The sequence below is a fragment of the Oreochromis niloticus genome, linkage group LG19 (assembly GCF_001858045.2).
Source record: "Oreochromis niloticus isolate F11D_XX linkage group LG19, O_niloticus_UMD_NMBU, whole genome shotgun sequence".
In the NCBI taxonomy this organism is placed as follows: Eukaryota; Metazoa; Chordata; class Actinopteri; order Cichliformes; family Cichlidae; genus Oreochromis; species Oreochromis niloticus.
Window position 1 is genome coordinate 29850975 of NC_031983.2, and position 27638 is coordinate 29878612.

The following is a 27638-nucleotide window of genomic DNA, read 5'->3' on the forward strand; positions in this document are numbered from 1 at the left end:
TTCAAATAGTCAACAGGGTCGCAAGAAGCGTGTGGAAAAACCAAGGCGCAAAATAACTGCCCATGAACTGAGAAAAGTCAGCGTGCAGCTGCCAAGATGCCACTTGCCACCAGTTTGGCCATATTTCAGAGCTGCAACATCACTGGAGTGCCCAAAAGCACAAGGTGTGCAATACTCAGAGACATGGCCAAGGTAAGAAAGGCTGAAAGACGACCACCACTGAACAAGACACACAAGCTGAAACGTCAAGACTGGGCCAAGAAATATCTCAAGACTGATTTTTCTAAGGTTTTATGGACTGATGAAATGAGAGTGAGTCTTGATGGCCAGATGGATGGGCCCGTGGCTGGATTGGTAAAGGGCAGAGAGCTCCAGTCCGACTCAGACGCCAGCAAGGTGGAGGTGGAGTACTGGTTTGGGCCGGTATCATCAAAGATGAGCTTGTGGGGCCTTTTCGGGTTGAGGATGGAGTCAAGCTCAACTCCCAGTCCTACTGCCAGTTTCTGGAAGACACCTTCTTCAAGCAGTGGTACAGGAAGAAGTCTGCATCCTTCAAGAAAAACATGATTTTCATGCAGGACAATGCTCCATCACACGCGTCCAAGTACTCCACAGCGTGGCTGCAAGAAAGGGTATAAAAGAAGAAAACTAATGACATGGCCTCCTTGTTCACCTGATCTGAACCCATTGAGAACCTGTGGTCCATCATCAAATGTGAGATTTACAAGGAGGGAAAACAGTACACCTCTCTGAACAGTGTCTGGGAGGCTGTGGTTGCTGCTGCACGCAATGTTGATGGTGAACAGATCAAAACACTGACAGAATCCATGGATGGCAGGCTTTTGAGTGTCCTTGCAAAGAAGGTGGCTATATTGGTCGCTGATTTGTTTTTGTTTTGTTTTTGAATGTCAGAAATGTATATTTGTGAATGTGGAGATGTTATATTGGTTTCACTGGTAAAAATAAATAATTGAAATGGGTATATATTTGTTTTTTGTTAAGTTGCCTAATAATTATGCACAGTAATAGTCACCTGCACACACAGATATCCCCCTAAAATAGCTAAAACTAAACACAACTAAAAACTACTTCCGAAAACATTCAGCTTTGATATTAATGTGTTTTTGGGTTCATTGAGAACATGGTTGTTGTTCAATAATAAAATTATTCCTCAAAAATACAACTTGCCTAATAATTCTGCACTCCCTGTATGAGAGTAAGAAAGAAAAGTATATCTTTGTGTCCACCTTTCTCTGTTAATGCCCTACCTGGCCCCCTGGCAAAAGCTTTGCTAGATCCGCCCTGCACAGTTACCAGCTGTCAGCTAAATAAAAAAAGGAGCTTGGTGTTTATTTCTCTCAGAAACAGTTCATAACTTCCCTTCAACTCATTCATGTCACCTAAAAAAAAGGTAAACCTGTTTCTCCATCACCAGTTCAGCTCTGATGATTCAGTAAGGTCATCTCCTGGTTTCGACCAGCCGCTTCTACAGCTGTGGCTCCAGCAAACATCAGCTGATACTAGAAATTAAAATCAAATGAATTCTAACAACAGCTGATCAAGCTTAAACGTGCTGCTGTTGTTTAGCGCGATAAACAAACAAGAGAGAAAAGCCGATCATTGATCAGTTTCATGACTGAAGTTTGAACAGGCGAGAGAATGACAGGGGAGGCTGTCATAAAGTTCAACATCAGTAACTTAGCGGGCACACAGCTGTATAGAAACTCCATCGTGCTAGCTACCACGCAGTACGAGTTATTATAACTGATTGTAAAAAGTCAGCACAACGAAAATAAACTACACCTAAACTCGGTTTATATCTGACCCAAATAGAGTGCAGGTCATAACTTCTTACCTGAAATTCAGTTCACCTCACGCTCCGACCGGCAGCCGCCTGCTTCTCCTGCCTTCGGTTTCCCTGATCCACGATCTACCACCGGTCGATCGGCGGTCGCCTCGCCGCCTCGTTCCCCGCATGTTCTTTCTGACACACACCGGTGGATAGCTGCCCTCGGTTGTAGCTCCGCGTCAGCGACTACCAAACAACTCAGTTATTTTTCCACATCGACCAGCATCTGGACAATCCACCGCCTTTCACTGTTTGTACCGTTACTAAAAAAAAACCCTCATCGGCTCATAAAAACGAAAAATAAGTCCAGCTATGACCCTGAGTCAAAAAGACAGCCAGCTCGGGTTAGCTAGCTACCTGTCTAGCTCTTTGCAGGCACCGAAAACATCAGAGCTAATATGGGATGTCTTGGTAACACGAGCAGATATTGAAGTTTACATCTGGCCAATCCACCACCTTCACTGTTTATACCGTTACTAAAATGAATAAATAAATAAATCATCGTCCATATAAACGAAAAATAAGTCCAGCTAAAACACATACTGTCGGCGAGCGACCGGGTGCTGACACGAGTTTCACCCGCCTCAATATAAGCCAAGCCTGGGTGCTTTTTCACGAAGGGTCGCTAGCGGTGCTAGCTAACTATGCTAGCGGCGCTAGCTAGCTAGCCGGCTATCAGCAACACATAAGAGAACTGCTGCTAAATAAACTACACCTAAACTCGGTTATATCTGACCCAAATAGAGTGCAGGTCATAACTTCTTATCTGAAATTCAGTTCACCTCACGCTCCTGCCTTCGCTTTCCCTGATCCACGATTGACCTCCGCGTTAGCAAACACCGGTCGATCGGCGGTCGCGGCATGTCCTTCTGTCATACACCGGTGGATAGCTGCCCACTGTTGTAGCTCCGCGTTATAGCACCACCAAACAACTCAGTTATTTTTCCACATCCAGCTGTAACTCCGATTCTATGCGAGCATTTGCGAGAGACCGGGGAGGTGAAACGACAGAGAGAGTCCCCTCGCTATCCATTTGCAGCCAAGTGCGGCAGCTAGCTAGGTAGCCGGCTAGCTGTCAGCAGGACCTACGTCGTCAGAGCACTGTCGCTAAATATGGGATGTCTTGATAAAACAAGCAGATATTTGAAGTTTACACACCTACATTCTCGCCTGAAAATATCTTAAAAGTTTATTTTGTGACCTAGAAACACGAATAAAAGACATATAAAACGAAGTGGTGGCCGCCATTGTTCACTCTGTAGAGGCGTGCTATGAATTGTGGGATATGGAGTTTTCAACACAAGGATAAATCTTTTCGGCTGTACTACTCCCGGTATACCACTAGAGAGAGCCAAGACACCACAAATGAAGTCTGTTCTATGGTGCCAAAAGCAGAATCTTTCTCAGGAGCCTAGAAATTGGCCTAAATTTGCACTAAAATCTAAATATTTCAAAACTATAAAGTTATAAACACCAAAAGTCACACCATACTAGCCAGCTCCAGCCGCACAAAATGATGTAACATATGTACCCTATTGTCAAAACTGTTGGCAGAGGAGCGCGGGAAAATTTTCACTAAATATTAATATTTAAAAAACTATAATATTCATAAACACCAAAAGTCATAGCACACCATTCCAGATCCAGCCGCACAAAATGAGGTAACATATATGAAGCTTGTCCAAAAACTGCGGGTCGAGATACACTGCAAAATTTCAGGCGGAAAAGGAAAATAATAATAATAATAATAATAAGAATAATAAATCCGACGAATAGTAATATGTGTGCCTCTTGGCATAGGCACACATAATAATAATAATAAATCCGACGAATAGTAATATGTGTGCCTCTTGTCATAGGCACACATAATAATAAATCCGAGGAATAGTAATATGTGTGCCTCTTGGCATAGGCACACATAATAATAATAATAACTAGAAAGGGAAAATTTCAGAAGAAATTTTATGTGTGCCTATGCCGCTGGTAATCAGTGTAGTTTGCCATTCATACAGCTACAGAGAGCAAAACTCAGCAGAGCAGCCATTCTCCACCATGAATTATGATAAAAACAAACACCGCTCGCGCCTCACAGATGACAGCTTACAGTTTTGGGTAAAGATGAAGTGACTTTGTACAGCCCGATTGCAGACGCTGTGCACACAGGTTCATGAGCAGAAGTCCCATTGTACCACGGCAGACCCAACAATGTTTGCATGAACACGCTTTGAAGCATTATGTTATGGACCACTTTTCACACATGGTTGGTGTACCCACACAGGCAGCTGTAGCTTTTCAACTCATAGCCCAACACACACCCAAAAAACAGCCAAGAGAGCACAGACTTTACACCCGTGGGTCCACCTCCCCTGCAGCGGCACTGCAGACCACGCCCCGACACACACATCAAACACATAAAATAAATATATATGCACTTTTGCATTCACTTTTTGTTTTTTGTTATTTTTACACAGTGTTCTGAATGATGAACAATGGTCTACAGCCAACCTTGTGTATTATTATACAAACTTTGGTTGTAAGATTCGGATAAGCATTTAATAAAAGCTAAATATTTTATATGAGAGTAAGAAAGAAAAGTATATCTTTATGTCCACCTTTCTCTGTTAATGCCCTACCTGGCCCCCTGGCAAAAGCTTTGCTAGATCCGCCCCTGCACAGTTACCAGCTGTCAGCTACACAAAAAAAGGAGCTTGGTGTTTACAGGGAGTGCAGAATTATTAGGCAAATCAGTATTTTGTCCACATCATCCTCTTCATGCATGTTGTCTTACTCCAAGCTGTATAGGCTCGAAAGCCTACTACCAATTAAGCATATTAGGTGATGTGCATCTCTGTAATGAGAAGGGGTGTGGTCTAATGACATCAACACCCTATATCAGGTGTGCATAATTATTAGGCAACTTCCTTTCCTTTGGCAAAATGGGTCAAAAGAAGGACTTGACAGGCTCAGAAAAGTCAAAAATAGTGAGATATCTTGCAGAGGGATGCAGCAGTCTTAAAATTGCAAAGCTTCTGAAGCGTGATCATCGAACAATCAAGCGTTTCATTCAAAATAGTCAACAGGGTCGCAAGAAGCGTGTGGAAAAACCAAGGCGCAAAATAACTGCCATGAACTGAGAAAAGTCAAGCGTGCAGCTGCCAAGATGCCACTTGCCACCAGTTTGGCCATATTTCAGAGCTGCAACATCACTGGAGTGCCCAAAAGCACAAGGTGTGCAATACTCAGAGACATGGCCAAGGTAAGAAAGGCTGAAAGACGACCACCACTGAACAAGACACACAAGCTGAAACGTCAAGACTGGGCCAAGAAATATCTCAAGACTGATTTTTCTAAGGTTTTATGGACTGATGAAATGAGAGTGAGTCTTGATGGGCCAGATGGATGGGCCCGTGGCTGGATTGGTAAAGGGCAGAGAGCTCCAGTCCGACTCAGACGCCAGCAAGGTGGAGGTGGAGTACTGGTTGGGCTGGTATCATCAAAGATGAGCTTGTGGGCCTTTTCGGGTTGAGGATGGAGTCAAGCTCAACTCACAGTGCTACTGCCAGTTTCTGGAAGACACCTTCTTCAAGCAGTGGTACAGGAAGAAGTCTGCATCCTTCAAGAAAAACATGATTTCATGCAGGACAATGCTCCATCACACGCGTCCAAGTACTCCACAGCGTGGCTGGCAAGAAAGGGTATAAAAGAAGAAAAACTAATGACATGGCCTCCTTGTTCACCTGATCTGAACCCAATGAGAACCTGTGGTCCATCATCAAATGTGAGATTTACAAGGAGGGAAAACAATACACCTCTCTGAACAGTGTCTGGGAGGCTGTGGTTGCTGCTGCATGCAATGTTGATGGTGAACAGATCAAAACACTGACAGAATCCATGGATGGCAGGCTTTTGAGTGTCCTTGCAAAGAAAGGTGGCTATATTGGTCGCTGATTTGCTTTGGTTTTGTTTTTGAATGTCAGAAATGTATATTTGTGAATGTGGAGATGTTATATTGGTTTCACTGGTAAAAATGAATAATTGAAATGGGTATATATTTGTTTTTTGTTAAGTTGCCTAATAATTATGCACAGTAATAGTCACCTGCACACACAGATATCCCCCTAAAATAGCTAAAACTAAAAACTACTTCCAAAACTTTCAGCTTTGATATTAATGAGTTTTTTGGGTTCATTTAGAACATGGTTGTTGTTCAATAATAAAATTATTCCTCAAAAATACAACTTGCCTAATAATTCTGCACTCCCTGTATTTGTCTCTCAAAAATAGTTCATAACTTCCCTTCAACTTATTCATGTCACCTAAAGAGTAAACCTGTTTCTCCATCACCAGTTCAGCTCTGATGATTCAGTAAGGACATCTGCCGTTTTTACAGCTGTAGCTCCAGCAAACATCAGCTGATACCAGAAATTAAAAGCAAATGAATTCTAACAACAGCTGATCAAGCTTAAACGTGCTGCTGTTGTTTTGCGCGATAAACAAACAAGAGAGAAACGCCGATCATTGATCAGTTTCATGACTGAAGTTTCGACAGGGGAGGCTGTCATAAAGTTCAACATGCGCACACAGCTGTATAGAAACTCCGTCGTGCTAGCTAGAACGCAGTACGAGTTATTGTACGTGATTGAAAAAGTCAGCACAACGAAAATAAACTACACCTAAACTCGGTTTATATCTGACCGAAATAGAGTGCAGTTCAAAACTTCTTACCTGAAATTCAGTTCACCTCACGCTCCTGCCTTCGCTTTCCCTGATCCATGATTGACCACCGCGTTAGCAATCGCCTGCCCGGCCTCGTATGTCTCGTTGGCGGCATGTCCTTTCTGTCACACACCGGTGGATAGCTGCCCTCTGTTGTAGCTCCACCACCAAACAACTCAGTTATTTTTTCCACATCGACCAGCATCATCGGCCCATATAAACGAAAAATAAGTCCAGCTAAGACACAGACCCTTGCCGAGCGATCGGGCGATTAAACACATTTTAGCCACCTCACTATCAGCCAAGCCTGGGTGGTTTTTCACGAAGGGTCGCTAGCCGCGCTAGCTAGCTAAGCTAGCGGCGCTAGCTAGCTAGCCAGCCGGCTATCAGCAACACGTAAGAGAACTGTTGCTAAATAAACTACACCTAAACTCGGTTTATATCTGACCCAAATAGAGTGCAGGTCATAACTTCTTACCTGAAATTCAGTTCACCTCACGCTCCTGCCTTCGCTTTCCCTGATCCACGATTGACCTCCGCGTTAGCAAACACCGGACGATCGGCGGTAGCCTCACCGCCTTGTATGTCTCGTTCGCGGCATGTCCTTTCTGTCACACACCGGTGGATAGCTGCCCTCTGTTGTAGCTCCACCACCAAACAACTCAGTTATTTTTTCCACATCGACCAGCATCATCGGCCCATATAAACGAAAAATAAGTCCAGCTAAGACACAGACCCTTGCCGAGCGATCAGGCGATTAAACAAATTTTAGCCACCTCACTATCAGCCAAGCCTGGGTGGTTTTTCACGAAGGGGCGCTAGCTAGCTAAGCTAGCGGCGCTAGCTAGCTAGCCGGCTATCAGCAACACTTAAGAGAATTGTCGCTAATATGGGATGTCTTGATAAAACGAGCAGATATTTGAAGTTTACACACCTACATTCTCGCCTGAAAATATCTTAAAAGTGTATTTTGTGACCTAGAAACACGAATAAAAGACATATAAAACGAAGTGGTGTCCGCCATTGTTTAACTCGGCAGAGGGGTGCTATGAATTATGGGATATGGAGTTTTGTAACAAGCATACAGATTTTCAGCCGTACTACTCCCGGTATACCACTAGAGAGAGCCAACCCACCACAAATAAAGTCTGTTTCTATGGAAATTGGCCTAAATTTGCACTAAAATCTAAATATTTCAAAAACTATAAAAGTCATAAACACCAAAAGTGTATACCATACTAGTCCAGCTCCAGCCGCACAAAATGATCTAACATATGTAACCCTATTTTCAAAACTGTTTGGCAGAGAAGCGCGGGAAAATTTTCACTAAAATATTAATATTTAAAAAACTATAATAGTTATAAACACCAAAAGTCATAGCACACCATTCCTGATCCAGCCGCACAAAATGAGGTAACATATATGAAGCTTGTCTCAAAACTGCGGGGCGAGTTTCGCTGCAAAATTTCAGGCGGAAACTGAAGAATAATAATAATAATAATAAATCCGACGAATAGTAATATGTGTGCCTCTTTCATAGGCACACATAATAATAATAATAATAATAATAAATCCGAGGAATAGTAATATGTGTGCCTCTTGGCATAGGCACACATAATAATAATAATAATAAATCCGAGGAATAGTAATATGTGTGCCTCTTGGCATAGGCACACATAATAATAATAATAAATCCGAGGAATAGTAATATGTGTGCCTCTTGGCATAGGCACACATAATAAATCCGAGGAATAGTAATATGTGTGCCTCTTGTCATAGGCACACATAATAATAATAATAATAATAAAGAATAAAGAGAAACAGGAACTCAATAGTGTGGATGCCTCCAGCATCCACACAATAATAATAATAATAATAATAATAATAATAAAGAATAAAGAGAAACAGGGGGATGTTCTTCGTACCTCGCTTACTACATCCAAGATCAAATGACACATCCAAGATCAAATCATCGCGCTAACCGTGAGCTCGCTAATCCGGTTGTCCGAACGCACCTGTTGTTGACGATTAGTATAGCTGGCTGAAGTAATCTGAGATCACTGGGTGGCTTAAAAGGGGCTACGCATCGATAGTAGAAACATTGATCGGCAACCCTGTGATTGGTCGGCGAAGATGTCGAAGGAGCGCGCGCAGTATCTCACGGCAGCAGACCAAGAACTCTTGATTGAGGGATATCAGGAGTTTCAGAGTTTAATTAAAACGCAGGGGAACACTGCAAAGGCTGCAAAAGCAAGGAGAGAGGGCTGGCAGAAAGTTGCTGACAAATTAAACTCGTAAGTGATCCATGATATTACATTATATCATGTGATATTATTTCATTCCACATTATATTATATTACATCATATCCTCTTTCACATTAGAGCCACAACAGGACCCACTAGAACATGGGAAAAAGTAAAAGTGAAATATAAGAATATTCTACAGAATGGTAATATTTATCACTTATATTGCTTTTAGTCTATGACAAGAGACCCTGGAATAATCTGTTTGTTTATAACAGCAACCAAGAAAAGGGCAGAGCAAATAAAGACAGGTGGTGGTCCTGCACCCCCTCGTCACACCCCTTTTTGTACTGTGACATTTATTGACATTGTGGGTTTTTATGTGTGTAGTTTGAATAACACTCCATCACTTTTACCTGTTCCCATGCAAGGGGTGACTGAAGCATGCACAGTAAGTCGGGAGTAAGTATATACAGTACAGTAAGTATATATATATATATATATATATTTGGAGGGAGAGAGAGAGAGAGAGAGAGAGAGAGAGAGAGAGAGAGAGAGAGAGAGAGAGAGAGAGAAAGTAAATAATAACCTCACGGGAGAATCGATATCTCTCTATGAGCACACCGTCGCGCCGAGCTAAAGGATCCCGTCTATCCCGCAATATACGCTAAATTCTGTAAACTCTCCTTATCAATCTTGCACCTTCCTTGCTTGCGTACAAACGGACAGGACATGGCTGCGACAGACTTCCCAAATCCACCTTCGCTTTTTTAGCCGTGGTCTCTCATCTTGATTGCACGTAGTAATTTACTATTACTACTCTAAAATATGAATTACATCTGACATGATCTACTACATGTAATAGAATGATTAATAGTACATTTCCCTTTTTTTCGGAAATGACCTGTATGTATCTGTATGAAATCAATAAAAGAATCAAATACATTATCTTTAGTTACATTGATAATATTTATTTATGGTAAAACAGTGGCGAAATATCGCTCTTGCTTTCATATAACTGCAGCGGACATACTTGAGAGGCCGCGATCTAATCCTGTTTACATAAAGTAAACCTGCTCCCGAGCAGGCTTACTTTTACGGCTCTGTTGCTATGACAGCAAGCCCCAGATGAGCTTCGGAGAACCGAACGATCCAAGATCACGCGAAATCGTCAACATTCAAATCCGGCTAACTTACTTAGCGAGGTACGAAGAACAGGCCCCAGGAACTCAATAGTGTGGATGCCTCCAGCATCCACACAATAATAAAGAATAAAGAGAAACAGGAACTCAATAGTGTGGATGCCTCCAGCATCCACACAATAATAAATCCGAGGAATAGTAATATGTGTGCCTCTTGGCATAGGCACACATAATAATAATAATAATAAATCCGAGGAATAGTAATGTGTGTGCCTCTTGGCATAGGCACACATAATAAGAATAATGAATCCGACGAATAGTAATATGTGTGCCTCTTGGCATAGGCACACATAATAATAAATCCGACGAATAGTAATATGTGTGCCTCTTGGCATAGGCACACATAATAAGAATAATGAATCCGACGAATAGTAATATGTGTGCCTCTTGGCATAGGCGCACACAATAATAAATCCGAGGAATAGTAATATGTGTGCCTCTTGGCATAGGCACACATAATAAACTTTTTTCCAAATTTATATGGGAAGGCAAACGCCCAAGGATCAAGTTTCAAACATTAAAACTGTCAAAACTGCAGGGGGGGGATTGGCTGTTCCAAATCTGAAATGTTATTTCTGGGCAGCTCAGATGAGACCCCTGACTGTATGGATACGGGATCTGTCTGAAACTCAGTGGTTAAACAGGACAATAGGCAAAAGACCATTGGAATCCCTGCTTTTTTCTAACATTTCAATTAAAAATGTGCATATGGGGGAACGGACAGGGTCACACTAAAGACCTGGCGTAGAATCAAACAATCATTTGGTCTTCATGTTGTGAAGAATGGGCACCTGAGTTCATTTGAACAGTTGAGAGGTCAGTTTCAGCTTCCTTTTTCCGGCTTTTTTAGATTTCTGCAGCTAAGATGTTTTTTGACAAAACAGAGAATGGAGGCAAGTTTTGGAGCCCTCACCCACTGAGGAAATATTTCTAAAAATATATCAAAGTAATTCCTCCCCAAAATTGATCAGCAATTTTTATAACGCATTTACAAGTTTCAATACAAGTGCAACTTTGAATATTAATGGAAGGTGGTCATGAGATATTTTAGAACCCCAGAGATAATTGCTCAAATGAACCCTACAAATCCTGACATCTGCTGGCGAAATTGTGGTGCTTACTTAGGAACCCACTCTCACATATTCTGGTCATGCCCAAAAATTTGCTCATTTTGGAATAACATATTTAAAGCTCTCAATACAGTTTACCAACAACCATTAACAAAAGACCAACAGTTAGCCATTTTAGGAGTATTACCAAAAGGTTTTACAGGAAACGATAAAAAGTATCTCTTAAGAATCTTGCTTACAGCAGCAGATTGATAAAGTAAGAGAGATTTACCAGATGGAGGAAATAACATATGCTCTGCAGATTCAGAGAGATTTGTTCACTGAGCGTTGGCGACCCATACATGCTTTACTGTTTCAATAACTTAGCATAGGTTTGTTTCGTTTTGTTCATTTATGGCTACTAAGATTGTCACATCTTATTTAATATTGTTGTTTTGTGTTTTTCTGGAGTTTTTATTTTAATCTGTACTTCTGCATTGCTGTTCCTGTAACGGTCCTACTTTTGAACATTGACAAGTACAAGTTGCAATGTTGTAAATTATAATAAAAACTGAGTTTAAAACAACAACAACAACAAAACAGCTTGATGTTTTCAGGAGGGGGTCAGCAGAGCCCCCTCAGATATTTGTTTAAAAATGTGGGGAATGAAAAAGATAAAAAAAAAAATGACTCAAGTAAAGTACAGATACCTCAAAATGATGTTTAGAGTAACAAAGTATCTGTACTTCCTTCCTTCCTACTTTGAGTACACTAGTGCTGCTTTAAACTCACCACAAACAGTATCGAGTACTTTAAAGTGCAGTAAACTCACTGCAGTCAGCACCACCTCTCAGTCTGAGGAGCAGCTACAACACTTAATGTGACGGAGGAAGCCTCACCTTTGCTCTGCTCCTCCAGCTCCTCCACCCTCCCCCTCAGCTCCTCTGCCTGTCGGAGCGCTTCCTCCTTCAGTCCCTCCATGCTCCGTCTCTGCTGCTCGGCCTCCACCTCTCCATCCCTCAGCCAGCTCTCCACCCTTCTCAGGATCTGACGCCGGCCCACCTCCTCCGCCTTCAGGCTCAGCACAAGCTCCTTCAGCCCTCGCAGCTCATCCCAGAGGACGGGGAGGGCCGGGGAGACTACCGCTGGCGGGGGACCGAAGCCTCCGACCAGCCCCGACTGACGGAGCAGCAGAACAGCAGAAACAAAGCAGCAGACCTTCTCGCCATTGTCCTCCACCTGCAGAAATCCTTCAGCACAAGGGCGAGGGGGCGGAGTCTACACACAAACACGATTCAAGACAAACAAGCAGAAAACACAAAGTGCAGTTTTTAAACGTGAGTGTCATAACAAGAACAACAAGAGTGAAGGCAGAGCAGCTTCACCCGCTTCCACCTGAACCCTGCGCTCCATAAGCAGCTTACCCAAAGAACAAAGGCTCCTTGCACTCACTCGGCATCCAGTAATCATTCGTCTCGGAATAAAAAGGCTTTTCAGACCTTTCTCAGTCACGGCTTCCCACATGCTCCAAACCAGATAATCATGCAAAGAATTCCAAGTGTGAAAGAAAGAACTGTGGTTCACCTTCAGCCTTTATGAATCCGAGCGCTGTTTCAACAGCTATGCTCTCACGTCCTCCTGTGGGTCAGAAAACAGCCAACAGCTGCAATAACTGCTCACTGAGCCGGAATAACTTCAACCCGAGGCCGGGTAAGCGGAATAACATTAACCTGGCATCCAAACGACGGCGCCCCCCACAACTCAAAATTGCAGCTCAGCTCAGATGTGTTTGCCTGTTGTGTGATTTCCAAAATAAAGCGCAGCAGACAGGAACCATGTTAAAAACTGATCTGCTCTGTCGCTGCTCAGGGATTCATCCACATCAGTAAGAACATAAATCAACACAGACAAAAGAGCTCAGCATCAAAGAGAGAAAGAGCAGGGATCAGTTAAAGTGTAGTTTAAATAAGGTTTAGGTAAACGGATAACAGCTTAGTTTGTACTTACACCTGCTGAGACTGGAGGCTGCATTGTGCTCTCAGGGACACAGAAAGCAGATCTGGGGTCAGATTCATCTGATACTGCCTCTGCTAGAAATAAAATAAGAGCTGTTTAGTAAACTCACAATGAAAGAGAACGAACACATGTAAACGCCACGTCAGGGAAGGTAAAACTTCACTACAAGTACACCTGAAGGAAGCCTTGGTGGGTCAGGAGGACAGTGGTAACGGATGGTTGCACTTATTACAGTCGCTCTGTACAGGTAGGAGGCTTCATGATCCTGCAGGTGGGCGTCAGCAGCATGCAGTGAAGTAAACCTGCAGATGTGAAGAATGCCTGTTGGATGAATGAACGGCACAGGGCAGACCCAGAGGGAGTGACACACACCAGCTGCACCACAGCAGGACTCATGTTATGGGAACATCTCACACACTGTACATGCTGGTGGAGACGATGCTGACTGGCCCTCTGATAATCCTCAGGACCGAATACAAACTGATCTTTATCGTTACTGGACACATCCTGAAACATTTCCATTAACTTTGACTGTAATATGCTACGTTGGCCCTGCTGTTCCGTCTCCACCAGTTTTGTTTTTCCACCAACCGTGCTGCTCGCCTGGTCCGACCTGTGACACGAACACCATGAGATCTTCCATCAGAGCAGCCTGGGATCCGTGTTTGACATCACTGGAACTGCTCAGTCGTGTGAAATCATTACCTGTCCGCTCTCACCTTGTGCTTGCTGTTCACACCTGCAGAGCACAAACAAGCAGACGCTGACGTCCCGCCAGCATCAGGGTGAAGTCTTTAAATCTATCAACACAGCACGCCGCGGCGTGAATTGTGCGGTTACTGTGGAGATGCTGTCAGTCTTCACACGCACGGCTGGCACAGGTGTACACTCACCTGTGCTTCAATGCACCTGCAGGCACAGGTGAAGCTGCCTGCCTGTACAGCAGGTGGATGTCAGCACCTCCTGTGGCCCATGGACTCTGAGGTTAAAGGTCAAAGCATGCACGCACACTCTATTAAAAACTCAACTTCAGATTCAAAAAGCAGAAAACAGGATTTTATTTCAAACGTCACACAAACTGAAACACTTCAAATAAAACATGTTCATCCATAAAACGGCATCATCATCAATCCCACTTCAGAGTCACCAGCTCAGCTAAAAAGCGTGAGGTGGCTCGGTCAGCTGACTCCAATCGATCAGAGCGAGCTCAGCGACACCTTCAAGCAGCGAGACGATAGTAGTGTTACCTCCTCGTCCAATCAGGATGCACGTTACAGAGCAACTGCGTTTCAGGACCCAATCACAGACAGCTGTTCTCTGTCCAGTCAGAAAGGAGCAGCAGGTCAAAGGTCAGCGTCGGGCGAAGGTTTGATTCCCAGCTGCTCTGTGATGGCAGCTCGATTTTCTAAACTGGAGCCAATCAGAAGAGACGATGACGCACGCTCCGCTCACAAGAAGAAACCTTTTTTTGAATCAGGCTGAAAATGTACAAGAAAAACTGAAAATAGTGTTTTCATAAAAACGAGTCAGGCTTGGAGCGGCCTCGGCGCCGGAGCAGAATCCTCCAACCAGAGCGCATGTTGACCTCGTGGCGTCCTGCAGTCTGCTGACGCGAGCGCTTCCAGTTTCTCATCACGACCTTAAAGGACACGTCAGGTCGCCGTGACGCCAACACGCTGGAGACTGAGCCACGCCTTAGCGTGGAGCTTACTTCAGGGATTTTATTGCAAATTGAGAGCTCCACCCCTTCAGACTGTAACAACCTCACCCCACACGTCGTCCAATCAGAGACTGAGTGGCTCCGCGATACGACCTCACAGCAGGTGAAAAAAGTTCAACCAATCAAATCAGCAGTGACGCGTCAGCAGGACCTCTCAGGTCCTCAAACAGCACGTTTATATTTTCAGAGTCTGAAGCGCTGATGGTGACCTCTGACCCCTGAGATCCAAACAAGCCCCGGGACTCCGCGGGGTCAGCGCTGGCCAGTGTAGGTTCTGAGCCAGGAGCTGACGGAGGCGGCGGCAGACGAGATCATCCCTCCAGTGTTGGCGGCGGGCTGCGAGACCTGCAGGGCACTCTGGGAAAGATCCATGGACTGCAGGAGGAGAGAGGAGGAAGAGCAGAGGTTAGAGGTCATGAGGCGGAGCCCCATAACTCTGCACTGATGTCTGAGCTATGGAGGTCACAGTGACTCCTCCCATCAGGCACCCCTGCCTGCTGCTGCTCTAAGCGCAAGTCGTCCTTCACGCCGAGTTAATAACTGATCGATAATAACGGTTACGGATCCAAATAATCGAGCAGCTCGGTTTCATGTTTGGGTTTTTCATGCTCAGGTGTGTTTACCTGTGAAGGGATGTCACAGAACCGCGGGCTGGGCACCGTCTCCCAGTCCGTCCCCAGGTCTGTCTCCTCGTCCGTCACCGCCTCGTCTCCGCTCTCCTCCGCCGGCCCCTCCGCCTCCGGCTCCACGAACTCCATGGACTCCTCCAGGTCAGCGCACACCTCGAACGGACCCGTCCTGAAGCACACAGGTAAACACTGCGTCACGCTGCAGGCCAACACCTGTGCCGGCAGCTCTGCGACACCCTCAATCAGCAGATCGCACCCGTGTTTTACTGAAATCAAACACTTCACCCCTCTCACCTGCCCAGGCTGTCGTTGTCAGGGGCAACCAGAAACATGATGTTCCTCAGGGTGTGATGGAGGTGGAGCTTCTCGCTGTCAACGTGCTGAACACAGAGAAACGGGGTGAGAGGCGGGAAGACGGAGACGGATCAATTCATCAGAATCAGTCCTGCTGCGTCTCAGAGTCCCCTCAACACAGAACAAACAAACAAACATCAGCGTGCGAGTCTCACCTGAGAGAAGCACAGGTGGAGCACGTTGGTGTTGAGCTTGCTCAGAGCTCGGGTGAAGCGGTAGCGGCTCAGATTGTCTCCGCAGAACTCGCTGGGAAAACAAACAGCACAGAGCGAAGATTAAAGATGGACGCCGCGACATCGGCAAAAATGGTGCCACTTTTTAAACGTTCCCACCTGTTGCAGAGCTTCTTGGGCAGGTTGACATCCAGCATGTGGGACAGGATAGTGACGAGCTGCGTGGTGAAGCAGAGGGCGGCGCTGATGGTGTGAGCCGGGTTAATGTGGTCCAGCTCTGCGGAAACAGGAGGTCAAAGGTCAGGACAGGGTCACCTTCACCTGAAACCTTTTCAAACTAAAGTTTTCTGAGCACCCACATAAAAATACTCATTATTAAAAAAATTAAAAGTAAATGAAGCACTTTTAAATAATTTTAAAATCTCAAAACTGCAACAATAAAAACAGATAAGTTACAATAACCGTGATTTATAATAATAATGATAATAATAACAACTTCAGATAAACACAAAAACAAACTTCTGGCTGAGAGGAAATCTGAACTCAGGAAAAAAATGAGATCAGTTATCAGTAAGAGGATTAAAGCCCCGCCCCCTCACTCTTCACCTGGGCCCTGATTGGTGCTCTTCTCCTCCACCCAGCTGTAGTAGGCGGAGCAGTCTCCATTGCTGGGCAGGGCCACAGGGGGCCCCGTGATGCTGATGCTCGTCTCTCCGTTCTGGTCGTCCCAGATCCAGCGTCCTGACAGGTAGGTGGTTCTCCGGGCCTCGGCCAGCTCGCTCACCGTGCTCGAGGTCAGCGGGTCGCACTCGGCCAGGACGTCCGCGGGGTCTCTGATGGATACACACAGGGGCAGAGGGTGGGATGATAACACGTTTGCTCCATCGGTCCCATCAGAGGTATTCCTGAAACTCAGAAGGCTCCGCCCCCTACCTGCTGCTCAGTTTCTCCTCCTGCATGGGGAAGATGTGGGTGGTGAGGTCACGGATGTGCTCCCGCCGCAGTGCGGCGAGCTGGCTCAGTCGGCTCTGCAGGTCTCGGCTGCGCTTCTCCATCAGCTCGCCGAGACGCCGGTTGTGGCGCTCGATCTTGTCACGTTTCTCGCCATGGCGAACGGCCCGACGCTGCAGCCGCTGGACGTCCTCCTGACACCTGGAGAGGCGCTCGTTATCTGCGGCAGGAGGGGGAAAACGGGTCACGCGACCAGCTCACGAACCGTGTCAGTTTTAAACCTACTGACACTCACCGCGCTTCGCCTCCTCATTGCCCCATGCGACCGCCTCCTTCAGCTGCTCCACCTTCATCTTACACGACATGATCTTCCATTTCTGAGGACAACACACACATTTGAACTTTAATCTGAATGTTCACATTTTTATTTATGCAAACAAGTTAAAACACCTGAATTTATTTCTCTCATTTCTGCCTCTCAGCTGTCGGCTGATGTTTGGAGGTCAGAGCTGCCGCGCAGGTGCACCTGACGTGCTCTCAGAGAGTATGGGAGGAGCTACAGTGCATTAAAAACTGCAGGTGAGCTCACTGAAGGTGACAGTACAGAGCAGAGGAGCGATAAGGAAGCAGCCACGGCCCTGAACGCACACCTGTGCAGCTGTGAACTCACCATCTCGTCAGCCAGCAGCTTCCTGTTCATGGCCTGCACGACACTGTGAGGACAGAAGACGTCACAGGTTATCTCCACAGCTGCTGTTACCAAAAACACACAAACATCTGCAACATCTGCACAGATGCCTCAAACAGCTTCACCCGTCCTCCCTCAGTCCACAGCTGTTTGTGACATCACCTGTCTCTGTGAGCAGCAGGTTTTACCTCTGCTGCAGCTGCTCCTTCTCCCCCTTCAGCTTCTTCAGCCGCTCTAGCTTCTCAGTGTACCTGCAGACAAACAGCAGATGAGTTCACCTGCAGTAGATAAAGCCTCACACCTGAGAGGATTTTACAGTTTCAGAACCAAAAGCCAGCAGGATCCGACAGTGTGATTAAACCCAGCACACCTGAGCTACGTAAACATCTGCACCAGCTGCAGTAACAAAGAGCAGGTGGTCCCCTGAGGTCAGCTCACTGACCCCAGCCTGGGAAACGTCTAAACCAAGCATATGGCATCATTCTGTAACACAGCAGCTAGCCACCAGGCTAACACTACCAGAGCAGGTCAACACACGATAACCTGAGACCTAGCAGACTAACAAAACTGAGCTAACCGGACAAATAAAGCGCAAAAAAGCTAACAGGCTAACCGAGGCTAATCTAGCTGAGCTAACAGTAACAGATGTTGATACAAAGGCTAACCGAGGCTTATCGAGCTGAGCTAACAGGCTACCTGAAAGTTACTTAGCCAACCACTGTTAGCTGCTAATGCTAAGCGCCGTTTTCAGGTTAGTTTACACCTTTTTAAAGACGAGACTGGGCGACTGGAGTATTAGCGCCCCAAACCTCCGGTCATGACACCGTAACTTCTGACGTTTGAGAAAATAAAGTAGAGTTTCTGATTTTAATAATAATCGCGCTTCAGTTTAGCTGAAACACCTGTTTCACCACAGCAGTGTTATTTGAGCTCCATGCTTCGGCTAATGCCCCCACCAACAGCGCAGTCAGCCACAAAGAAAGCCGTGAAAACCGTTTTTCAAGACGCAGTCGCTGCTCACAACGACGCCGAACGGCACCGACAACTCCCGTTATCCTCAGACGAAGCCGAGCAGCTCCCCGATGCTGCGTGTCCGCAAAGGAACGTAGGAACGAGAAACTTTGAGCGTGAGTCGGGGGACTTCGGCACGGGTGTTTACCTCTCTGTATTCCTGCCGTCGAAGTACACGAAGTCTCCGGCCTGCACGCAGCGAGCGCAGGTAAGCCTGCGGCGGGAGGTGCTGCACAGAGGGCAGCGCTCCACGGCTACGTACAGCCCCTCCGCGTCGTCCACGGACTCCAGCATAACGCAGCCCGGCGCGGAGTGGGCCGAGGCCGGCAGGGGAGGGCGCAGCGACGGCCGGGCCGCGGAGGCTGGAGCGGAGCGGGCCGGGCCGGCGGAGGACGCCATGCTAGCTGCGCTGTCTGCGGCTCCGCGAAGGTCGGCCTGCCGCTAACGTCTCATAGTTTAGAGCCAACGCACTGCTGTAACCCGAGGACAGTCCACCACTTCCTCTTTCCTCTCACAGCGTGACGGGTTTGTTTATCTGAGGGCATCACGTGTGGGCGGGGTCAGGCATACGTCACCATAAAAAACATGGGAGGCTGTTAAAAGTTCTGTCCACAGAGCTCAACGTAGATAGATATAATTTTATTTCGAACATGCAAATATAATTGAAATAACAGAAAAAACAAAACAAAAAAACAAACCAAAACTTAATGTCATGTATATATCTTTGTCTACAGAATGCGTGTGCTCGAAAAGGAGTAGGATGAAGTTTACACTTTTCTTGTTCCTACCCCCTTATTTCAAATTTCATTTCTTACAAATCCATATCCAGGATTCAACATTATTTGATCATATATAGTTGACTATGTACAAGTCTAACACATTGAACATACACAAATAAAAACCATTTTCAGCACGTAAACCAGAACAACAACAAACTACATTTTTACATAAACTAATCACCCTGTCTATAACACCCACTTAATCTCTGAGCTTGTTTTATATCTATGTGACAAACAGCTTAATGAACACTTAAGGTTGGGTTACTCAGGCCTTGATCTATAAAAAAATGAGGACACAATGAGACGACTCAGTCACTGAGAGGAAGATTTCCTATATTCATGCAATTTATTATTTTTGAACAATCGTGTGAATTTTTGTATTGATGTACTTGTCTTGATTTCATCTGTACAGGTGTTCCACACACTAACTCCTCTGACTGTAATGCTCTGATATTTTACATTTGTCCTTACTACTGGCTTGCTGAACATAAGGATTCCTCTCAGGTCAGGAGTATTTTGTCTTATTTGGAACAAGTTCTGAATGTTGTGGGGCAAAGATTTATTTGCTGCTTTGTACATTGTTTGCGCAGTTCTGAGGTCAACCAAATCTTTAAATTTGAGAATATTTAATTTGATAAAAATGAGTGAACGACTCATCAGGTGATCGGAGGGTTGGTGGTTCGATCCCTGGCTCCCCCAGTATCCTTGGACAGGATACTAACCCCGGCTCACTCTCTGATGCTCCATCGGAGAGTGGATGTTGTAGAAAGCAATGAGTGCTGCATAAGAATCAGTCCATTTATTCTGTGAAGTTTTCATGAACTCTGCAGCCCCACGGAGATTTAAATAGGAGCCTCCCTTCAGTGAATGGGTGAGGATCTCAGAGAGGAGCATTGCTTCATTAGATTTCTTTAAAAACCTGCGGGGGGACACGTGCTGTGACTGTGGGAAATTAGAAGGATCCAATTATTGGTGTTCGTCGAGCAAACAAAATCACGAGTGAAACGTGGAAGGACAGAAGCGAACCATCGTCTCCAGGCTGACGGGGAAAGGTTGCGTGGGCTGATGAGCCCCTGCTCCGGGGTAACTCGTGTCTCAAGTCTACGGTGCCAGCGTGTGGGGCAGGTTATGATCCAATCAGGTTTTAGTTCAGCCACATCATGTGACCTACAAAGTTTTTCGTCTGTGGGGTTTGTTTGCAGATGACAGACAGATGAAACGATACCACAGCAGTGCACGCCGTCCTCACCGCTACAGGTGGGCCAATGAACTGTCAGCGTGAGACTGAGGGTTTGTTGCTGCTGCGTGTTTGTCCAGGATCATCAAAGACTCAAACATGAGCCCAGTTCACTAAACTAAGGCCGTCTCTGAATGTCTGTGATCAGTCACAGGTGAAGGCCTGCCATTCAGAATTAAACAGCTGGAGTGTTTTTCAGAATAAAAGTTTGAAAGCTGTCTGAAAGGCTTTGAAGAGCAGTTTGTTTCTCTGGAATAACGTAATCCAGATGAGGCGGTCTTTTTGTTGGAGGTTTGTATCTGGTGTGTTTCCCACGGTTACCGAAGCTCAGGTGTGAAAAGCTCAGTATTAGATTTGGGATTTTGAGCGACATCTGCTTCTTCCAAACTGTTCCTGCACTCCAGCGTCGGCCGCTCAGTAAAGACGGTTTAAAGGTCGTACAACGTACACAGCAACCTTTATTATTTTCAACAGCTGATGTCTCCACATTCATTCAGTGGAAATATTTGTGTATGAAAACACTGAAGTCACATGACTCTTAGAAAACAGATTCATTTCCTCAGGATGGTGAACTCTTGAGCACAGACTGTAAAACAAATCCCATCCCATAACTCTGCAGTGCGACTCAAAGTAAAACATATTTAGCCCAAATATCGAATCACATATGTACACAGGAACAGGAAGTGCCGTTCTCACTGCTTCCTGAAGCCCTTCAGGATCGGATAAATGTTCTCGAACGCTTCGTAGATCTCGGCTCGCTCTTTGGCTCCTGGAAGGCAACAGCTCGGTGATTAGCACGGTGTCATTCGGTCACATTTCATGATTGTAAGAGTCACATTTCTGAGACATTTTCAAAATAAAATACAGCATGGATAGTAAGCAGCAGGTGTCACGTCATCATTAAGTCATGTTTCTACAGTTTTTCTGTTCATCAAATCTGATTTTCAGACTTTTGCAGGAAGTTGTTTCTTTAAGATCAGATCCACATTTTGGACTTAGCAACAAATTAAAGATGTGACAGATTTTCAGTTTACTTTGTATTTCAAAGATATTTTAAAGATCATATCATTTTCTTTAAATATTATCGTTTTGGCCTCTTAATTGGATAGAGACAGCGGGCGCAGAGCACAAGTCGGACTCGAACCCGGGCCGCTACTTTGTGGCCACGCCCCTCGCCCGTGGAGGTGAGCCGGCGGCCTTTAAGATCATGTTTAATAACATGTGACTGCAGTCATTTGTAAATGAAAGGCCCGTTTGCAGAGCTGTGTTGAACGACAGACTTCATAATGATTTCATTTGAAGAACAGTTTTGTCTGTAATCTGGTGACAGATCAGTCCCCGTGTTGAGGCTTCTGTTTGTGTCTGTGCTGATGAACTCGGACGTGTGGAGGCGATTACCCGTCAGAACCACCTTCCCCGACACAAAGATGAGCAGGACAATTCGAGGCTTCACCATCCGGTAGATAAGTCCCGGAAACAGCTCCGGCTCGTAACTGTGGAGGGAACGCAGCGTTGGTCTGAGGAGCGCTTTAAATCAAGGTTAAACACCACGGGGATCAGGTCGGCTTCTTACCTGCTGAACTGCTGGTGGGTCAGAACCAGTCCTTCCAGTCTGATGGGGAAGCACACGTCACAGCTGGCCACCATGTTCTGGATCTTGAACTCCAGGAAGCGGGCGGGGAAACCGAGTTTCTGCACCACCCGGGCGTATTTCCGGGCCGCCAGGCGCGACTGCTCCTCACTGCACGTGCTCAGACACAGACGTGAGGGAGATTGCGCTTTAACACAGCATGCTGCTCACACCTGAACCGGGTACGCAGATGGACTGACCTCTTGGCTCCTGTGCACACCATCTTCCCAGAGCTGAAGATCAGAGCTGTTGTTCGCGGCTCACGGATCCTCATGATGACCGCCGCGAAGCGCTGAAATGACACGAGAGCGATGAACCCCGCTGGATGGCCTTGGATTCAGAATCAGAATTTTCAGTGATTTCGGTACCTTTGGGTTGTACTCGGCGTTTCGGGCCTGCAGGGCGATGAACTTCAGATCCAGCGGACAGCCCAGGTTCACCGTGGAGACGATGTTCCTGCACAGGAAGCAAAGCAGGAAGTGAAGGTTAACCCGCGCCCTGTGTCTGAAACCCGCCACTCACAAGACGGTTTGGACACCTGCATGCAAGATGAGTTTAAAGGCATTTTTTGTTATCACCACCACCAGGGGGCGGCGTTTCACCTGTTGGCGCTGCCTCAGTGCTCAGTCACAGCAGTTATTTCTTCACAAAGCTCATGACAGACTCGAGCTGTATCCCACTTCAGGGTCTGCAGCCTTAAAGGCTGCATTTTAAGGCCGATTACGTCACAGTGACGCGACGAAGGCTGTCCCAATTCAAATGCTGCTCGAAATAAATTCATTTCCCTGAATTTTAAGGATGGGTCTGTGTATCCTCCATGTCCCAACATATCGACGGCTGAAACGGGGCAGCCAGAGAGTAAACTTTCAAAAGTAAGTACTCAATAATATGTCACTTATTTATGTGCAAATGTTTAATAACGAAGAACATTAAAACATTACTGTTGGCCACATGTTGGCAACGTTAGTACTAAAATCGCTAATGTCACATAACTTGGTTTTAAAGCGTTTACTTTAAAATATACGCCATTCAATAGTCGACCTTAATCTTACAGAGAATGTGATGATTTTATTTTATTTATTTATTTATTTTTAGAAAGAGGGGCAATACATATTAATGAACATTTTAATAAATGTAAATATGCCAGATTATAGCCTTGGGCTAATTTCCATCTGCAGACCCTCTGGCAGGTTGGTGTTAAACACAAGTTAGTAAAAACATACAGAGACAATATTTACAGGTCATGTCACAAGGACAAAAACAGTCATCACATTATACTAGAACAAACAAATGACAAGAAGAGTGGACACAGAGGACAGTATAGATAACAATAACGGAAACACATCAATTATATTGCACAAACCCCAGTATTGCACATGCCCTGACTGTCCTGATATTGCGTTCACCCATTGCACTAACAGTTGTTTCCCTTTTTGTAATACACTAACTCTTTTTCCTGTCCAATATAAAGCATGATTATTAAACATGATCACATGTTTGTGTGTCCCTCAGCCGCCCTTTTAAGTGACTCTTAAAGATGGGGAGACTTGTACTTTCCCTCACTGACAGTGGAAGACTATTCCAGAAGCTCACTCCCTGATATGACAGAGCATTCTGTGAAAAGGTGGTCCGCCTGAATGTCAATTCACAATCGCCTCTAACAGCGGCTCGAGCCAGTCGAGACCACACTGCTAGACTTTTGTTTAATAAAATCACTCATTGGTGGAGGCGCCAGACCATGTATAACTTTGTATATTAGACAGGACGATTTAAATAATTTGAAATTAGTAAAATTTAAAAACTTGTACTTATCTAAAATTTGACAATGGTGATATGACAAAGGTTTTTTATCTAATATTTTCAATGCTCTTTTGTAGCATACTTGATGGATGGACGTCCATGGATAATTAAAGTCAGTCATATATCCACAAACACAAGCTGAAAGTCAGTGATGCTGCTCGGTTTGCAGTCCTGAATATGACGGCACAAGCAGGATTCACTGCACTGTTAATGTTAGCTATGTTATATTGCTGCCTCTGTTCGGTGGTGTCGAGCCAAACGGACTTTAACGTGTGTTTGAACGAGCTGACGGTTCACTCGTTAAGCTGAAAGAAAGATGCTTTAATCACAGGAGTCACACATGTGTCCACTGGACCATCTGGGAACTCTTCTTGTTTAGCACTCGTAATAACACAAACACTAAATCCTCCTTCTCTTGTGCTGTTTTGTAGCAGTGTGTACACCTGAGACTGTCACCTGTCTGTCTGTCCTGCACTCTCTCTCTGTTTCTTTCTCTCTGATTGTGGAATAAAAGTATGAACATGTATTTATAAGTTACACTTGTGTTTGAATCCTGCAGCTTATCACACATTTGATTTCCATGTGTGACAACTGCAAGTGTCCAGAGTGAGGACAGACTGAGGGACCCACTGCTGCACATCATCTGTGAGGCTTTGCACCCCTGATGATCCACCAGGACAAACTCAGCAGTGTGTGAGGAAGAGGAGGAGGAAGAGCCAGCAGCAGCTGACAGATGGAGAGAATAGACAGACTGTTCCCTGTTTGTGAAGGACTGCTAGGAAAGCTTAACATAACTAATTGTCTGTCCTGAATCAGTCTTATTAGGTAATGTTCAAATAATGTTATCATCCCAGTGTTTTCAGTGTGGGAGAAAGTACTCAGGGCCTTCAAGTTACACACTATGAAAGGCAGCAACAAGTTTAATATTCAGAAACCTAAAGTATGTATCAGCAGCAGAATGGAGCTAAAAATAAATGTTTGTTTCAGTTCTATGAAGCTTTGAGTATTTTGGATTAGTAGCACTGCTGTGTTTGTTGCATCATATTGCTGTAACTGTTTATATGCTTTATATATTCTGAGGTAAGTTGATCTATAGTGTTACATCATATTCTATAAGGATGTTATGTGTTTGTTTACTTTCTGCCCAGTTTGACCCATTTAGCAGAAGTCAGCCTGTTTAAGGCTCTGATATCTATTCTGTATGACTTAAAGCAGTTATGACATGGTCTGATTTTCTCACCCAATAAAGGAATATTTCATATATCAGTCTGATCTTCATTCTATCAGAAACAGTTATCACAGCTCGTACATTTTCTTTTTACACATATATGTAAGCATTGAGCCAAATTTAGTAATGCCAACATACTGAAGGAACAATGTTTGTCTCTTATATATAATACATCTGTATATACACTGTCAGAGATACTTGTCTTTGACTGAAGATTTAAGGTGATAGGACATATACATGTCCTGTATGAAACGTTTCCAGCGGTTGGTGTCATGGTTGCTAGGCAACCTGGGCAGTGCGATGGAGGCTAGACCGTCCCATTTCACAAACCTTGCACTTTCGGCCTTAGCGGTCTTTGAGTAGGCGGCCCTTGTGGACCGTTAAGGCTGCGTACTTTAAGGCTGCAGACCCCGAATTGGGATACAGCCTCTGTGAGCTTTAACCTCAGTGACTGGTTTTCCCTTCCAGTTGTCATCAGACCAGGTGTGGATTAATGACATCACAGCCACACCTGTCTGATCCAGATTATACTATTACACAGCTGGTTTTCAAAGCAATCCTGTTAATCATTTACTGCACTAAAATTCTGCTTTTTCACTGGAAAGAAAAACACAGCGGACCTCTGCAGGTCATCCACAGTCTAAGAGGCACAGTTCGTTCTGATTGGCTGTCTCCTGGAAGCCTTCCGAGGGGCTGGGATTATGGGGAGTTTCAATACTGTATGAGAACACCAGATGAAGTACGACTCCTGTGTTGTTCAGCAGTGACTTACTGTAGCTGCGGGATGATTCCTGACCTCTCTGTCACAGGGGTCATGGGGGTCATAGGGGTCATGGGGGTCATGGGATAGAAGGGGGAGGCCCTGGTCCCCGCTCCTGATGTGGACATCTCCTGTGTGCCCTCGGCGGTCGTGGATTCCTGGGAGTTGTAGTCCACACCAACGCCGCTGTCCTGAGACATGTCCAGAGCTGCAGACCCGCCTTCCTCTCCTGGAATAACACGGCGTACAGGTGAGACGCGGATGTCACTGGCTGCTGGGTTGTACACGCCCACTGTCTGGTGATGTCATACCTGATATGTCATGGCTCGGTTCCTCCTGCGTGCTGAGCTCGTCGGGAAGGAAACTGAGGTCAAGCTCGTCACCGGCCTCACCGCTTGCTCCAGGCTTCTCTGACGGGTAGGCGGGGTCCTGTGAAATGAGGGCAGGGCTTTGAAGACTAAGCCCCTCCACCAGCATAAAGCTGGAGTCCTACAGGAGAAAAAAGCCTGAATAAGAGTTTGATTATACATTTGTGTTTGAGTAAGCCACCTGTACCATCTGCTATTTTCTCCAAGTTCATCTCCTTTTTAATTTTATGACCACTGCTTTCATTAAATTTACTGATTTGTTCTCAGATGACTCGCACTAGTTCTTTGATAGTTGTGCAGCTCGTGTTCAGTTTGAATGGGCTTTGACTTAAAGGTGATGTTCTTCCTCTGAGTTCAGGACTGTCTGCAGGATTTTGAACACACATTCACACTTTTCACAGATCCGAGATGTGAACAGAACGAGCACAGACGGGAAACAGAGTGGTCACATTTACCTGCACAGTCATTCAGTATAGAAGCTCAGAGGACCCAAAGCTGGCCTTCAGTACCAAATCTACACTCGACTGCTGGTTTACTTCATGTTTCATGGCTTTTGTTTTTACAGATGTACGCTGGCTCCATTAAGATTGGACTACTCCGGCTTTCACTGCACATTTTCTGTTTTAATGAGCAGAACAAACTTTCAGAGGCTCAGGGGGAGGACTGAAGACCAGAGAGAGTCCAGACTCACCCAAACCTGCTGACGTCACCTCTGTCTCACACTCACGTTTGCAATGGAGTCTTCAAAGTAACGCTCCAACGCCGACTCGTCCATGACGCCACAGCATTTGACCTAATCCAGGTAACCATCGACAGCCTGAGCCAGACCTGATCTCAGCAAAGGTGCGTCCAATCAGGCACTCAGAGGCTGAGCAGGAGGACTCACCTGCTGACAGCTTCCTGTTTGCTGACTCAAACAGGCTGCTCCTGTCTGTCATACTTTACATTTTAAATCATCACCTTTATTTTCACCTGTGGGGGGTGGAGCCTCACACCCGAACTTCCTTTGCTTCCTCTCACTTTTCTGCTTCTTTACTGATTTTTCTGATGAAGCAGAAAAAAAAGGAGAAAAAGCCCCTGACAGTGACGCATGTTTCACTTCCTTTTTGAATAAAGTTTTAACCTCCTAGGACCTGGCGTCCACATATGTGGACATCACATTTTGGGTTATTTAGACCAAAATACTCAATTTTGCTCTACAAGGGCCTGATATCCACTTACGAGGACATTATAC

The 27638-nt window shown here is 45.3% G+C and overlaps 3 protein-coding genes across 13 annotated transcripts in view; all 3 read right to left on the minus strand.

The window, feature by feature from the left end:
• LOC102077468 (COP1-interactive protein 1) overlaps window positions 1-14058 on the minus strand; it is a 50858-nt gene extending 36800 nt beyond the window's left edge. For 3 of the 9 annotated variants that reach the window (XM_025900965.1, XM_025900967.1, XM_025900966.1), the window contains exons 1-6: window positions 13970-14058; window positions 13668-13815; window positions 13251-13378; window positions 13068-13150; window positions 12485-12921; window positions 11960-12338 (exon numbers count right to left, since the gene is read on the minus strand). In XM_025900965.1, coding sequence (XP_025756750.1) covers window positions 11960-12041 — 82 coding nt within the window. In that variant the 5' untranslated portion in view covers window positions 12042-12338; window positions 12485-12921; window positions 13068-13150; ... (1 more) ...; window positions 13668-13815; window positions 13970-14058. The remainder of the gene's footprint in view (window positions 1-11959; window positions 12339-12484; window positions 12922-13067; window positions 13151-13250; window positions 13379-13667; window positions 13816-13969) is intronic. The other 6 variants (XM_025900964.1, XM_025900962.1, XM_025900963.1 and 3 more) reach the window with 6 other exon arrangements.
• Window positions 14059-14116: 58 nt separating this feature from the next.
• Window positions 14117-19102, minus strand: atg14 (autophagy related 14). The gene is made up of 11 exons (XM_003457198.5): window positions 18751-19102; window positions 17780-17842; window positions 17574-17616; window positions 17199-17280; window positions 16886-17123; window positions 16559-16785; window positions 16112-16229; window positions 15935-16025; window positions 15720-15805; window positions 15420-15594; window positions 14117-15171 (listed from the first exon to the last, which is right to left on the minus strand). The coding sequence occupies exons 1-11, from the start codon at window positions 18999-19001 to the stop codon at window positions 15049-15051; spliced, it is 1497 nt and encodes a 498-aa protein (XP_003457246.2). The 5' UTR covers window positions 19002-19102; the 3' UTR covers window positions 14117-15048.
• Window positions 19103-20006: 904 nt separating this feature from the next.
• Window positions 20007-27345, minus strand: tbpl2 (TATA box binding protein like 2). Of its 3 annotated transcripts, XM_005461920.4 has the most exons (8): window positions 27132-27343; window positions 26348-26525; window positions 26049-26265; window positions 22617-22704; window positions 22449-22540; window positions 22192-22359; window positions 22017-22111; window positions 20007-21387 (listed from the first exon to the last, which is right to left on the minus strand). In XM_005461920.4, the coding sequence occupies exons 1-8, from the start codon at window positions 27177-27179 to the stop codon at window positions 21311-21313; spliced, it is 963 nt and encodes a 320-aa protein (XP_005461977.1). In that variant the 5' UTR covers window positions 27180-27343; the 3' UTR covers window positions 20007-21310. The 3 variants fall into 3 exon arrangements, with proteins under 3 accessions (XP_005461977.1, XP_025756756.1, XP_005461976.1); XM_025900971.1 differs by lacking the exon at window positions 20007-21387 and having other exon boundaries at window positions 21394-22111; window positions 26348-26465; window positions 27132-27345; XM_005461919.4 differs by lacking the exon at window positions 20007-21387 and having other exon boundaries at window positions 21394-22111; window positions 27132-27344.
• Between the last annotated feature and the right edge of the window lie 293 nt (window positions 27346-27638).